At 50.9% G+C, this 15,958-nt stretch overlaps 1 protein-coding gene across 1 annotated transcript; it reads left to right on the top strand.

Moving 5' to 3' along the window:
- The first annotated feature begins 4,729 nt into the window (after positions 1 to 4,729).
- On the top strand, positions 4,730 to 15,210 carry tmem250 (transmembrane protein 250). Its single transcript, XM_031891885.1, has 2 exons — positions 4,730 to 4,893; positions 14,456 to 15,210. Exon 2 carries the CDS (start codon positions 14,591 to 14,593, stop codon positions 15,008 to 15,010), a length of 420 nt encoding a protein of 139 aa, XP_031747745.1. The 5' UTR covers positions 4,730 to 4,893; positions 14,456 to 14,590; the 3' UTR covers positions 15,011 to 15,210.
- The last annotated feature ends 748 nt before the right edge of the window (positions 15,211 to 15,958 follow it).

Genomic DNA, 15,958 nt, shown 5'->3' with positions numbered 1-15,958 from the left:
CCCAATGCCCCCTAGTATTGCCTAAAACCCCCTAGTATGGCCCAATGCCCCCTAGTATTGCCTAATGCCCCCCTAGTATTGCCCAATGCCCCCTAGTATTGCCTAATGCCCCCTAGTATGGCCCAATGCCCCCTAGTATTGCCTAATGCCCCCCTAGTATTGCCCAATGCCCCCTAGTATTGCCTAATGCCCCCCTAGTATTGCCCAATGCCCCCCTAGTATTGCCCAATGCCCTCTAGTATTGCCTAATGCCCCTCTAGTATTGCCTAATGCCCCCCTAGTATTCCCAATGCCCCCCTAGAATTGCCCAATGCCCCCTAGTATGGCCCAATGCCCTCTAGTATTGCCTAATGCCCCCCTAGTATTGCCTAATGCCCCCCTAGTATTGCCCAATGCCCTCTAGTATTGCCTAATGCCCCCCTAGTATTGCCCAATGCCCCCCTAGTATGGCCCAATGCCCCCCTAGTATTGCCCAATGCCCCCTAGTATGGCCTAATGCCCTCTAGTATTGCCTAATGCCCGCCTAGTATTGCCCAATGCCCTCTAGTATTGCCTAATGCCCGCCTAGTATTGCCCAATGCCCCCTAGTATTGCCTAATGCCCCCCTAGTATTGCCCAATGCCCCCTAGTATTGCCTAAAACCCCCTAGTATGGCCCAATGCCCCCTAGTATTGCCCAATGCCCCCCTAGTATTGCCCAATGCCCCCTAGTATTGCCTAATGCCCCCCTAGTATTGCCCAATGCCCTCTAGTATTGCCTAATGCCCCTCTAGTATTGCCTAATGCCCCCCCTAGTATTGCCCAATGCCCCCTAGAATTGCCCAATGCCCCCTAGTATGGCCTAATGCCCTCTAGTATTGCCTAATGCCCCCCTAGTATTGCCTAATGCCCCCCTAGTATTGCCCAATGCCCTCTAGTATTGCCTAATGCCCCCCTAGTATTGCCCAATGCCCCCCTAGTATGGCCCAATGCCCCCCTAGTATTGCCCAATGCCCCCTAGTATGGCCTAATGCCCTCTAGTATTGCCTAATGCCCGCCTAGTATTGCCCAATGCCCCTCTAGTATTGCCTAATGCCCGCCTAGTATTGCCCAATGCCCTCTAGTATTGCCTAATGCCCCCCTAGTATTGCCCAATGCCCCCTAGTATTGCCCAATGTCCCCCTAGTATTGCCCAATGCCCTCTGGCATTGCCTAATGCCCCCCTAGTATTGCCCAATGCCCTCTAGTATTGCCTAATGCCCCCCTAGTATTGCCTAATGCCCCCCTAGTATTGCCCAATGCCCCCTAGTATGGCCCAATGCCCCCCTAGTATGGCCCAATGCCCCCTAGTATGGCCCAATACCCCCCTAGTATGGCCCAATGCCCCCTAGTATGGCCCAATGCCCCCTAGTATGGCCCAATGCCCCCTAGTATGGCCCAATGCCCCCTAGTATTTCCCAATGCCCCCCTAGTATTGCCCAATGCCCCCCTAGTATTTCCCAATGCCCCCCTAGTATTGCCCAATGCCCCCCTAGTATTTCCCAATGCCCCCCTAGTATTTCCCAATGCCCCCCTAGTATGGCCCAATGCCCCCCTAGTATTGCCCAATGCCCCCTAGTATTGCCCAATGCCCCCCTAGTATGGCCCAATGCCCCCCTAGTATGGCCCAATGCCCCCCTAGTATTGCCCAATGCCCCCCTAGTATTTCCCAATGCCCCCTAGTATTTCCCAATGCCCCCCTAGTATTGCCCAATGCCCCCCCTAGTATTTCCCAATGCCCCCCTAGTATTTCCCAATGCCCTCCTAGTATGGCCCAATGCCCCCCTAGTATGGCCCAATGCCCCCCTAGTATTGCCCAATGCCCCCTAGTATTTCCCAATGCCCCCCTAGTATTGCCCAATGCCCCCCTAGTATTGCCCAATGCCCCCTAGTATTTCCCAATGCCCCCCTAGTATGGCCCAATGCCCCCTAGTATTTCCCAATGCCCCCCTAGTATCGCCCAATGCCCCCCTAGTATGGCCCAATGCCCCCCTAGTATGGCCCAATGCCCCCCTAGTATGGCCCAATGCCCCCCTAGTATTGCCCAATGCCCCCTAGTATTTCCCAATGCCCCCCTAGTATTGCCCAATGCCCCCCTAGTATTGCCCAATGCCCCCTAGTATTCCCAATGCCCCCTAGTATCGCCCAATGCCCCCCTAGTATTTCCCAATGCCCCCCTAGTATTTCCCAATGCCCCCCTAGTATTGCCCAATGCCCCCTAGTATTTCCCAATGCCCCCCTAGTATTGCCCAATGCCCCCCTAGTATTGCCCAATGCCCCCTAGTATTTCCCAATGCCCCCTAGTATCGCCCAATGCCCCCCTAGTATTGCCCAATGCCCCCCTAGTATTGCCCAATGCCCCCCTAGTATTTCCCAATGCCCCCCCTAGTATTTCCCAATGCCCCCCTAGTATTGCCCAATGCCCCCCTAGTATTTCCCAATGCCCCCCTAGTATTTCCCAATGCCCTCCTAGTATGGCCCAATGCCCCCTAGTATGGCCCAATGCCCCCCTAGTATTGCCCAATGCCCCCTAGTATTTCCCAATGCCCCCCTAGTATTGCCCAATGCCCCCCTAGTATGGCCCAATGCCCCCCTAGTATTGCCCAATGCCCCCTAGTATTTCCCAATGCCCCCCTAGTATGGCCCAATGCCCCCTAGTATTTCCCAATGCCCCCTAGTATCGCCATGCCCCCCTAGTATGGCCCATGCCCCCCTAGTATGGCCCAATGCCCCCTAGTATGGCCCAATGCCCCCCTAGTATGCCGCCCCTAGTATGCCCAATGCCCCCTAGTATTTCCCAATGCCCCCCTAGTATTGCCCAATTGCCCCCCTAGTATTGCCCAATGCCCCCTAGTATTTCCCAATGCCCCCTAGTATCGCCCCAATGCCCCCCTAGTATTTCCCAATGCCCCCCTAGTATTTCCCAATGCCCCCTAGTATCGCCCAATGCCCCCCTAGTATCGCCCAATGCCCCCCTAGTATGGCCCAATGCCCCCTAGTATTTCCCAATGCCCCCCTAGTATCGCCCAATGCCCCCCTAGTATGGCCCAATGCCCCCCTAGTATGGCCCAATGCCCCCCTAGTATTGCCCAATGCCCCCTAGTATTGCCCAATGCCCCCCTAGTATGGCCCAATGCCCCCCTAGTATGGCCCAATGCCCCCCTAGTATTGCCCAATGCCCCCTAGATTTCCCAATGCCCCCCTAGTATTTCCCAATGCCCCCCTAGTATTGCCCAATGCCCCCCTAGTATTTCCCAATGCCCCCCTAGTATTTCCCAATGCCCTCCTAGTATGGCCAATGCCCCCCTAGTATGGCCCAATGCCCCCCTAGTATTGCCCAATGCCCCCTAGTATTTCCCAATGCCCCCCTAGTATTGCCCAATGCCCCCCTAGTATTGCCCAATGCCCCCTAGTATTTCCCAATGCCCCCCTAGTATGGCCCAATGCCCCCTAGTATTTCCCAATGCCCCCCTAGTATCGCCCAATGCCCCCCTAGTATGGCCCCAATGCCCCCCTAGTATGGCCCAATGCCCCCCTAGTATGGCCCAATGCCCCCCTAGTATTGCCCAATGCCCCCTAGTATTTCCCAATGCCCCCCTAGTATTGCCCAATGCCCCCCTAGTATTGCCCAATGCCCCCTAGTATTTCCCAATGCCCCCTAGTATCGCCCAATGCCCCCCTAGTATTTCCCAATGCCCCCCTAGTATTTCCCAATGCCCCCTAGTATTGCCCAATGCCCCCTAGTATTTCCCAATGCCCCCCTAGTATTGCCCAATGCCCCCCTAGTATTGCCCAATGCCCCCTAGTATTTCCCAATGCCCCCTAGTATCGCCCAATGCCCCCCTAGTATTGCCCAATGCCCCCCTAGTATTGCCCAATGCCCCCCTAGTATTTCCCAATGCCCCCCTAGTATTTCCCAATGCCCCCCTAGTATTGCCCAATGCCCCCCTAGTATTTCCCAATGCCCCCCTAGTATTTCCCAATGCCCTCCTAGTATGGCCCAATGCCCCCCTAGTATGGCCCAATGCCCCCCTAGTATTGCCCAATGCCCCCTAGTATTTCCCAATGCCCCCCTAGTATTGCCCAATGCCCCCCTAGTATGGCCCAATGCCCCCCTAGTATTGCCCAATGCCCCCTAGTATTTCCCAATGCCCCCCTAGTATGGCCCAATGCCCCCTAGTATTTCCCAATGCCCCCCTAGTATCGCCAATGCCCCCCTAGTATGGCCCAATGCCCCCCTAGTATGGCCCAATGCCCCCCTAGTATGGCCCAATGCCCCTAGTATTTCCCAATGCCCCCCTAGTATTGCCCAATGCCCCCCTAGTATTGCCCCAATGCCCCCTAGTATTTCCCAATGCCCCCTAGTATCGCCCAATGCCCCCCTAGTATTTCCCAATGCCCCCCTAGTATTTCCCAATGCCCCCCTAGTATCGCCCAATGCCCCCCTAGTATCGCCCAATGCCCCCCTAGTATTTCCCAATGCCCCCCTAGTATTTCCCAATGCCCCCCTAGTATCGCCCAATGCCCCCCTAGGAAGCAGTACAGTAAGTGCCCCCCGGGGTAACATTTATATGTTTCTCACACAGAGGAATCCCGCTGCCGCACTGACTGAGACACTACAGGCACTACGCGGGCTTTTGTAGGATGAGCGGTCACCTTGGCAACGCGATTTCTTCCCCGGTTACTAAGGGGACTGAGTGAGATCTCCACAGAACGCGAGAACTGAGTCGCGGAAGTAGGAAGTGAGGGAGCAGCGGGCCGGCAGCTTGGGCCCTAGGGGGGCGTTACACCGGCTCATACCGCTAATAGTCTGAGGGGATGGAGGGGCGAGGGCCGCCGGGGCTCTGGCAGCGGGGGAGCGGCGGGGAGATTGTGTGTAAGTGTCAGAGGTCAGCCTATGGGGTAATGTGGCGCAGGCTGGGATGTACCATATGGCCTGGGGGGGTATTCAGCCTGTGAGAATGTACCATATTGGGTATAGTGTGACAGTGAGGATGGGGGGGTCAGTCTGTGGGATAATGTGGGAATGTACCATATTGGGTATAGTGTGACAGTGAGGATGGGGGGTCAGTCTGTGGGATAATGTGGGAATGTACCATATTGGGTATAGTGTGACAGTGAGGATGGGGGGGTCAGTCTGTGGGATAATGTGGGAATGTACCATATTGGGTATAGTGTGTCAGTGAGGATGGGGGGGGTCAGTCTGTGGGATAATGTGGGAATGTACCATATTGGGTATAGTGTGACAGTGAGGATGGGGGGTCAGTCTGTGGGATAATGTGGGAATGTACCATATTGGGTATAGTGTGACAGTGAGGATGGGGGGTCAGTCTGTGGGATAATGTGGGAATGTACCATATTGGGTATAGTGTGTCAGTGAGGATGGGGGGTCAGTCTGTGGGATAATGTGGGAATGTACCATATTGGGTATAGTGTGACAGTGAGGATGGGGGGTCAGTCTGTGGGATAATGTGGGAATGTACCATATTGGGTATAGTGTGACAGTGAGGATGGGGGGTCAGTCTGTGGGATAATGTGGGAATGTACCATATTGGGTATAGTGTGACAGTGAGGATGGGGGTCAGTCTGTGGGATAATGTGGGAATGTACCATATTGGGTATAGTGTGACAGTGAGGATGGGGGGGGGTCAGTCTGTGGGATAATGTTGGAATTTACCATATTGGGTATAGTGTGACAGTGAGGATGGGGGGTCAGTCTGTGGGATAATGTGGGAATGTACCATATTGGGTATAGTGTGACAGTGAGGATGGGGGGGGGTCAGTCTGTGGGATAATGTTGGAATTTACCATATTGGGTATAGTGTGACAGTGAGGATGGGGGGGTCAGTCTGTGGATAATGTGGGAATGTACCATATTGGGTATAGTGTGACAGTGAGGATGGGGGGTCAGTCTGTGGGATAATGTGGGAATGTACCATATTGGGTATAGTGTGACAGTGAGGATGGGGGGTCAGTCTGTGGGATAATGTGGGAATGTACCATATTGGGTATAGTGTGACAGTGAGGATGGGGGGGTCAGTCTGTGGGATAATGTGGGAATGTACCATATTGGGTATAGTGTGACAGTGAGGATGGGGGGGTCAGTCTGTGGGATAATGTGGGAATGTAACCATATTGGGTATAGTGTGACAGTGAGGATGGGGGGGTCAGTCTGTGGGATAATGTTGGAATGTACCATATTGGGTATAGTGTGACAGTGAGGATGGGGGGGTCAGTCTGTGGGATAATGTTGGAATGTTACCATATTGGGTATAGTGTGACAGTGAGGATGGGGGGTCAGTCTGTGGGATAATGTGGGAATGTACCATATTGGGTATAGTGTGACAGTGAGGATGGGGGGTCAGTCTGTGGGATAATGTTGGAATGTACCATATTGGGTATAGTGTGACAGTGAGGATGGGGGGGTCAGTCTGTGGGATAATGTGGGAATGTACCATATTGGGTATAGTGTGACAGTGAGGATGGGGGGGTCAGTCTGTGGGATAATGTGGGAATGTACCATATTGGGTATGTGTGACAGTGAGGATGGGGGGGTCAGTCTGTGGGATAATGTGGGAATGTACCATATTGGGTATAGTGTGACAGTGAGGATGGGGGGTCAGTCTGTGGGATAATGTGGGAATGTACCATATTGGGTATAGTGTGACAGTGAGGATGGGGGGGGTCAGTCTGTGGGATAATGTGGGAATGTACCATATTGGGTATAGTGTGACAGTGAGGATGGGGGGTCAGTCTGTGGGATAATGTGGGAATGTACCATATTGGGTATAGTGTGACAGTGAGGATGGGGGGTCAGTCTGTGGGATAATGTGGGAATGTACCATATTGGGTATAGTGGACAGTGAGGATGGGGGGTCAGTCTGTGGGATAATGTGGGAATGTACCATATTGGGTATAGTGTGACAGTGAGGATGGGGGGGGTCAGTCTGTTGGATAATGTGGGAATGTACCATATTGGGTATAGTGTGTCAGTGAGGATGGGGGGTCAGTCTGTGGGATAATGTGGGAATGTACCATATTGGGTATAGTGTGACAGTGAGGATGGGGGGTCAGTCTGTGGGATAATGTGGGAATGTACCATATTGGGTATAGTGTGACAGTGAGGATGGGGGGTCAGTCTGTGGGATAATGTGGGAATGTACCATATTGGGTATAGTGTGACAGTGAGGATGGGGGGGTCAGTCTGTGGGATAATGTGGGAATGTACCATATTGGGTATAGTGTGTCAGTGAGGATGGGGGGTCAGTCTGTGGGATAATGTGGGAATGTACCATATTGGGTATAGTGTGACAGTGAGGATGGGGGGTCAGTCTGTGGGATAATGTGGGAATGTACCATATTGGGTATAGTGTGACAGTGAGGATGGGGGTCAGTCTGTGGGATAATGTGGGAATGTACCATATTGGGTATAGTGTGACAGTGAGGATGGGGGGTCAGTCTGTGGGATAATGTGGGAATGTACCATATTGGGTATAGTGTGTCAGTGAGGATGGGGGGTCAGTCTGTGGGATAATGTGGGAATGTACCATATTGGGTATAGTGTGTCAGTGAGGATGGGGGTCAGTCTGTGGGATAATGTGGGAATGTACCATATTGGGTATAGTGTGTCAGTGAGGATGGGGGGTCAGTCTGTGGGATAATGTTGGAATGTACCATATTGGGTATAGTGTGTCAGTGAGGATGGGGGGTCAGTCTGTGGGATAATGTGGGAATGTACCATATTGGGTATAGTGTGTCAGTGAGGATGGGGGGGTCAGTCTGTGGGAATAATGTGGGTATGTACCATATTGGGTATAGTGTGACAGTGAGGATGGGGGGGTCAGTCTGTGGAATAATGTGGGAATGTACCATATTGGGTATAGTGTGTCAGTGAGGATGGGGGGGTCAGTCTGTGGAATAATGTGGGAATGTACCATATTGGGTATAGTGTGACAGTGAGGATGGGGGGGTCAGTGTGGGATAATGTGGGAATGTACCATATTGGGTATAGTGTGACAGTGAGGATGGGGGGTCAGTCTGTGGGATAATGTTGGAATGTACCATATTGGGTATAGTGTGACAGTGAGGATGGGGGTCAGTCTGTGGGATAATGTGGGAATGTACCATATTGGGTATTAGTGTGACAGTGAGGATGGGGGGGTCAGTCTGTGGGATAATGTTGGAATGTACCATATTGGGTATAGTGTGACAGTGAGGATGGGGGGTCAGTCTGTGGGATAATGTTGGAATGTACCATATTGGGTATAGTGTGACAGTGAGGATGGGGGGTCAGTCTGTGGGATAATGTTGGAATGTACCATATTGGGTATAGTGTGACAGTGAGGATGGGGGGGTCAGTCTGTGGGATAATGTGGGAATGTACCATATTGGGTATAGTGTGACAGTGAGGATGGGGGGTCAGTCTGTGGGATAATGTTGGAATGTACCATATTGGGTATAGTGTGACAGTGAGGATGGGGGGTCAGTCTGTGGGATAATGTGGGAATGTACCATATTGGGTATAGTGTGACAGTGAGGATGGGGGGTCAGTCTGTGGAATAATGTGGGAATGTACCATATTGGGTATAGTGTGACAGTGAGGATGGGGGGTCAGTCTGTGGGATAATGTTGGAATGTACCATATTGGGTATAGTGTGACAGTGAGGATGGGGGGTCAGTCTGTGGGATAATGTGGGAATGTACCATATTGGGTATAGTGTGACAGTGAGGATGGGGGGTCAGTCTGTGGGATAATGTTGGAATGTACCATATTGGGTATAGTGTGTCAGTGAGGATGGGGGGGGTCAGTCTGTGGAATAATGTGGGAATGTACCATATTGGGTATAGTGTGTCAGTGAGGATGGGGGGTCAGTCTGTGGGATAATGTGGGAATGTACCATATTGGGTATAGTGTGACAGTGAGGATGGGGGGTCAGTCTGTGGGATAATGTGGGAATGTACCATATTGGGTATAGTGTGACAGAGAGGATGGGGGGTCAGTCTGTGGAATAATGTGGTAATGTACCATATTGGGTATAGTGTGACAGTGAGGATGGGGGTCAGTCTGTGGGATAATGTGGGAATGTACCATATTGGGTATAGTGTGACAGTGAGGATGGGGGGTCAGTCTGTGGGATAATGTGGGAATGTACCATATTGGGTATAGTGTGACAGTGAGGATGGGGGGGTCAGTCTGTGGAATAATGTGGGAATGTACCATATTGGGTATAATGTGACAGTGAGGATGGGGGGGTCAGTCTGTGGGATAATGTTGGAATGTACCATATTGGGTATAGTGTGACAGTGAGGATGGGGGGGTCAGTCTTTGGGATAATGTGGGAATGTACCATATTGGGTATAGTGTGACAGTGAGGATGGGGGGTCAGTCTGTGGGATAATGTGGGAATGTACCATATTGGGTATAGTGTGACAGTGAGGATGGGGGGTCAGTCTGTGGGATAATGTTGGAATGTACCATATTGGGTATAGTGTGACAGTGAGGATGGGGGGTCAGTCTGTGGGATAATGTGGGAATGTACCATATTGGGTATAGTGTGACAGTGAGGATGGGGGGGGTCAGTCTGTGGGATAATGTGGGAATGTACCATATTGGGTATAGTGTGTCAGTGAGGATGGGGGGGTCAGTCTGTGGGATAATGTGGGAATGTACCATATTGGGTATAGTGTGACAGTGAGGATGGGGGGGTCAGTCTGTGGGATAATGTTGGAATGTACCATATTGGGTATAGTGTGTCAGTGAGGATGGGGGGGGGGTCAGTCTGTGGGATAATGTGGGAATGTACCATATTGGGTATAGTGTGACAGTGAGGATGGGGGGGGGTCAGTCTGTGGGATAATGTTGGAATTTACCATATTGGGTATAGTGTGACAGTGAGGATGGGGGGTCAGTCTGTGGGATAATGTGGGAATGTACCATATTGGTATAGTGTGTCAGTGAGGATGGGGGGGTCAGTCTGTGGAATAATGTGGTAATGTACCATATTGGGTATAGTGTGACAGTGAGGATGGGGGGTCAGTCTGTGGGATAATGTGGGAATGTACCATATTGGGTATAGTGTGACAGTGAGGATGGGGGGGTCAGTCTGTGGGATAATGTTGGAATGTACCATATTGGGTATAGTGTGTCAGTGAGGATGGGGGGGGGGGTCAGTCTGTGGGATAATGTGGGAATGTACCATATTGGGTATAGTGTGACAGTGAGGATGGGGGGGTCAGTCTGTGGGATAATGTTGGAATGTACCATATTGGGTATAGTGTGACAGTGAGGATGGGGGGGGGGTCAGTCTGTGGGATAATGTTGGAATTTACCATATTGGGTATAGTGTGACAGTGAGGATGGGGGGTCAGTCTGTGGGATAATGTGGGAATGTACCATATTGGGTATAGTGTGTCAGTGAGGATGGGGGGGTCAGTCTGTGGGATAATGTGGGAATGTACCATATTGGGTATAGTGTGTCAGTGAGGATGGGGGGGTCAGTCTGTGGGATAATGTTGGAATGTACCATATTGGGTATAGTGTGTCAGTGAGGATGGGGGGGTCAGTTTGTGGGATAATGTGGGAATGTACCATATTGGGTATAGTGTGACAGTGAGGATGGGGGGGGGTCAGTCTGTGGGATAATGTGGGAATGTACCATATTGGGTATAGTGTGACAGTGAGGATGGGGGGGTCAGTCTGTGGGATAATGTGGGAATGTACCATATTGGGTATAGTGTGACAGTGAGGATGGGGGGGTCAGTCTGTGGGATAATGTGGGAATGTACCATATTGGGTATAGTGTGACAGTGAGGATGGGGGGTCAGTCTGTGGGATAATGTGGGAATGTACCATATTGGGTATAGTGTGACAGTGAGGATGGGGGGGGTCAGTCTGTGGGATAATGTGGGAATGTACCATATTGGGTATAGTGTGACAGTGAGGATGGGGGGTCAGTCTGTGGGATAATGTTGGAATGTACCATATTGGGTATAGTGTGACAGTGAGGATGGGGGGGTCAGTCTGTGGGATAATGTGGGAATGTACCATATTGGGTATAGTGTGACAGTGAGGATGGGGGGTCAGTCTGTGGGATAATGTGGGAATGTACCATATTGGGTATAGTGTGTCAGTGAGGATGGGGGGGTCAGTCTGTGGGATAATGTGGGAATGTACCATATTGGGTATAGTGTGTCAGTGAGGATGGGGGGGTCAGTCTGTGGGATAATGTGGGAATGTACCATATTGGGTATAGTGTGACAGTGAGGATGGGGGGGTCAGTCTGTGGGATAATGTGGGAATGTACCATATTGGGTATAGTGTGTCAGTGAGGATGGGGGGTCAGTCTGTGGGATAATGTGGGAATGTACCATATTGGGTATAGTGTGACAGTGAGGATGGGGGGGTCAGTCTGTGGGATAATGTGGGAATGTACCATATTGGGTATAGTGTGTCAGTGAGGATGGGGGGGTCAGTCTGTGGGATAATGTGGGAATGTACCATATTGGGTATAGTGTGACAGTGAGGATGGGGGGTCAGTCTGTGGGATAATGTGGGAATGTACCATATTGGGTATAGTGTGACAGTGAGGATGGGGGGGTCAGTCTGTGGGATAATGTGGGAATGTACCATATTAGGTATAGTGTGACAGTGAGGATGGGGGGTCAGTCTGTGGGATAATGTGGGAATGTACCATATTGGGTATAGTGTGACAGTGAGGATGGGGGGGTCAGTCTGTGGGATAATGTGGGAATGTACCATATTGGGTATAGTGTGACAGTGAGGATGGGGGGGTCAGTCTGTGGGATAATGTGGGAATGTACCATATTGGGTATAGTGTGACAGTGAGGATGGGGGGTCAGTGTGTGGGATAATGTGGGAATGTACCATATTGGGTATAGTGTGACAGTGAGGATGGGGGGTCAGTCTGTGGGATAATGTGGGAATGTACCATATTGGGTATAGTGTGACAGTGAGGATGGGGGGGTCAGTCTGTGGGATAATGTGGGAATGTACCATATTGGTATAGTGTGACAGTGAGGATGGGGGTCAGTCTGTGGGATAATGTGGGAATGTACCATATTGGGTATAGTGTGTCAGTGAGGATGGGGGGGGGTCAGTCTGTGGGATAATGTGGGAATGTACCATATTGGGTATAGTGTGTCAGGGAGGATGGGGGGGGGGGTCAGTCTGTGGGATAATGTGGGAATGTACCATATTGGGTATAGTGTGACAGTGAGGATGGGGGGTCAGTCTGTGGGATAATGTGGGAATGTACCATATTGGGTATAGTGTGTCAGTGAGGATGGGGGGGGTCAGTCTGTGGGATAATGTGGGAATGTACCATATTGGGTATAGTGTGACAGTGAGGATGGGGGGTCAGTCTGTGGGATAATGTGGGAATGTACCATATTGGGTATAGTGTGTCAGGGAGGATGGGGGGGGGGGGTCAGTCTGTGGGATAATGTGGGAATGTACCATATTGGGTATAGTGTGACAGTGAGGATGGGGGTCAGTCTGTGGGATAATGTGGGAATGTACCATATTGGGTATAGTGTGTCAGTGAGGATGGGGGGGGTCAGTCTGTGGGATAATGTGGGAATGTACCATATTGGGTATAGTGTGACAGTGAGGATGGGGGGTCAGTCTGTGGGATAATGTGGGAATGTACCATATTGGGTATAGTGTGACAGTGAGGATGGGGGGTCAGTCTGTGGGATAATGTGGGAATGTACCATATTGGGTATAGTGTGTCAGTGAGGATGGGGGGTCAGTCTGTGGGATAATGTGGGAATGTACCATATTGGGTATAGTGTGTCAGGGAGGATGGGGGGGGGGGTCAGTCTGTGGGATAATGTGGGAATGTACCATATTGGGTATAGTGTGACAGTGAGGATGGGGGGTCAGTCTGTGGGATAATGTGGGAATGTACCATATTGGGTATAGTGTGTCAGTGAGGATGGGGGGGGTCAGTCTGTGGGATAATGTGGGAATGTACCATATTGGGTATAGTGTGACAGTGAGGATGGGGGGTCAGTCTGTGGGATAATGTGGGAATGTACCATATTGGGTATAGTGTGACAGTGAGGATGGGGGGTCAGTCTGTGGGATAATGTGGGAATGTACCATATTGGGTATAGTGTGTCAGTGAGGATGGGGGGTCAGTCTGTGGGATAATGTGGGAATGTACCATATTGGGTATAGTGTGACAGTGAGGATGGGGGGTCAGTCTGTGGGATAATGTGGGAATGTACCATATTGGGTATAGTGTGACAGTGAGGATGGGGGGTCAGTCTGTGGGATAATGTGGGAATGTACCATATTGGGTATAGTGGGACAGTGAGGATGGGGGATCAGTTTGTGGGATGATGGGGATGATGATGATGGAATGTACCATATTGTGACAGTGAGGATTAGGGGGGGGGTCAGCCCATGGGATAATATGAGAAAGGTGGGTATCAGCGTGACAATTGGGGGAGAATGGACATAATGGGTATCAGTGGGGGAATCCACCTTTGGGTTTATGTGGGGGGGGACTGGCATATACCATATTGGAGAACAGCAGGGGAAGCTGGGAGGTACCCTATTTGGTATCATTGTGACAGTGGGGGAGCAGGGGTCAGCCTGGGGTGGTTCTGGGGATTTGGCAGTAGGGGGGTTAGCCTGTGGGTTTATATGGGGGGATGCTGGGATGTACCTGGGCATCAGTGTGACAAGAAGGCATCATCCTGTGGGTAAGTGGGTAGGATTCAGGGATTATTCCATATCCATAACTGTGGGGGTGAACTCCTATTAGGGAAGATTTGGGATGCAGGGGTAAGTATATAGACAGACCTGTGCAAAGGAGCAATAGGAAACATTCTGTGTTTCTTGTGTGAATAACAGAGTGCTGAGCATTTGTTGCACTGATGGGAATGAGTTGCCATATTGATTGCAGCTTTCTATAGATTGTCACCATAGAAAAGGCCCCTAGTTATAATCAGTAATGGTCTTCAAACCAGATTAGGGTCACAGGTTTTGGGACTGATTATAACGAAATACGTCTGGAAAACTGGCTTAGGGCCACACATGGGCCCTAACAGAAAGTGCCCATTATAATCAATACGTAGTACAAAATATATGGGGGCATCTGCAAATAATCTGACCCCCCCCCCCTTCCCTTTGAATCTTAGTTGCTGATATTCTAACCTACAGCCCCAGAATAAGTAGATTCTTCTTCCCATAATTCCAAGTGCTGACGTATAGCATTTGGTGTAAAGTAGCCTTATCTCTCTTGCACATTTGCTTTCCAGGTCCAGCTGATCTTGTAGTCTCCCCTGGAGTGGTCCTGTGCTGTGATTGGTGCACCGACAGCCTGAACCTTGTGCATCAAAGCAAGACAAATGGGATTAGGTTTATTTTCCCTTTATTTTATCTTTACTGTACGTGTTTTGTTTTGCAGCTCAATGCCACCTCCGAATGCCGACTGTCAGCTCCTGTATCCGCACACCTTTGGTTCCATTCCGGCCTTCCAGTCATCGGATGGTATGATCAAGGCGCGTCCACCCCTGCCACCCTACAGACAGTGGAGTCCCCGATGCCTGTAATCCCAATTCCTCGCCGTGTTCGGTCATTCCACGGGCCCCACACTACCTGCTTGCATTCCGCCTGCGGACCAGTCCGAACCACGCATTTGGTGCGCACCAAGTACAACAACTTCGACATCTACCTGAAATCCCGATGGATGTACGGATTCATCCGCTTCCTGCTCTACTTCAGCTGCAGCCTTTTCACATCCATCCTCTGGGTGGCGCTGTCTCTCCTCTTTTGCCTTCAGTATCTGGGTATCAGAATATTCCTGCGCCTCCAGTACAAACTGTCCATCATTCTCCTTCTGCTGGGGCGGAGGAGGGTCGACTTTAGCCTCGTCAACGAGTTGCTTATTTATGGAATTCACGTGACCATGCTGCTCGTCGGCGGGCTGGGCTGGTGCTTCATGGTGTTTGTGGATATGTGAATAGGTGCATGCCGACGGAGACCGGGCTCATTTTGCCTTTCTCGCAAGAGACGTCCGGGTTTCTAATAAACGCACGTCACATTGTTTGCGGTCTCCCGTCTATTGCGACAGTCGCAGAGTGCTTTTAGTATCACCCCCCATCAGTGTTTCCATCGGAATCAGTGTGTTTCAATAAAAATGACTTATGGTTTTAGCATGTCTGCGCGGTGCTTCTACGCGTGGTTATTACGTATGGGTTATTCCGTGCTTCCTGGGTGGCATTACATACATGCCTGGAGGCACCAGGAGCATCCCAGGCGGTAGCAGTTGGCCCTGCCTAATTGCACTGACTTAAGGACTGCAAGGACTGCCATACAGTACACCTACCTACAGGGGTCTTTTTGCCTCTGCTTTGCCCTTGTATGTTGAGGGGGTTAATTTAAGACCTGTCCAATGAACTGCATAGCCTGCCAAGTGACGACTCTCTGGAAGGCAGATCAACCAGGCTTAATTAAAATAAAAAATGAAAAAAATCCTTGAGGGTGGGGCAAAATTCCCAGGTTACAGCTTACACTTTAAACGAGGAGCCAGGGCAGGTAGCCAAGGACTGTCTGCCCAGTTGGGATCAGGTTTTCCACCAGGTATTCCATGGGCACCCAACCTGAGCCAACGCTCTACTAACTGTGGCTTTTCTTCCCTTCCTTTTGGCCAAACCAACTATTAAAGATAATCCTTCATTCACCGGGGTCCCAAGATTATCTGTCCGAGCTGCCCCCCTGTCTTGCCATACATGCCCAGATTTGTCGGAATCTCCCAGCTTGGCCGTGTATGGCCAGCGTAAGGGTAAGAACCACCAGCAACAATAGGAGTGTTCGATGGAAAGCCCTTTGCAACACTTTGTTTTCCGTAGGAGAAAACTTTGTGTGACTTTGGATTACTGAAGATATGTGAAGGGCTTTCCACCAGCGA

Source organism: Xenopus tropicalis, chromosome 8, assembly GCF_000004195.4.
Source record: "Xenopus tropicalis strain Nigerian chromosome 8, UCB_Xtro_10.0, whole genome shotgun sequence".
Lineage (NCBI taxonomy): Eukaryota > Metazoa > Chordata > Amphibia > Anura > Pipidae > Xenopus > Xenopus tropicalis.
This window is presented reverse-complemented; position numbering and strand designations above follow the sequence as displayed.

What these genes read in the sequence shown, in the direction of transcription:
- tmem250 (XM_031891885.1), top strand. Translation starts at nt 14,591, where the DNA reads ATGCCTGTAATCCCAATTCCTCGCCGTGTTCGGTCATTCCACGGGCCC.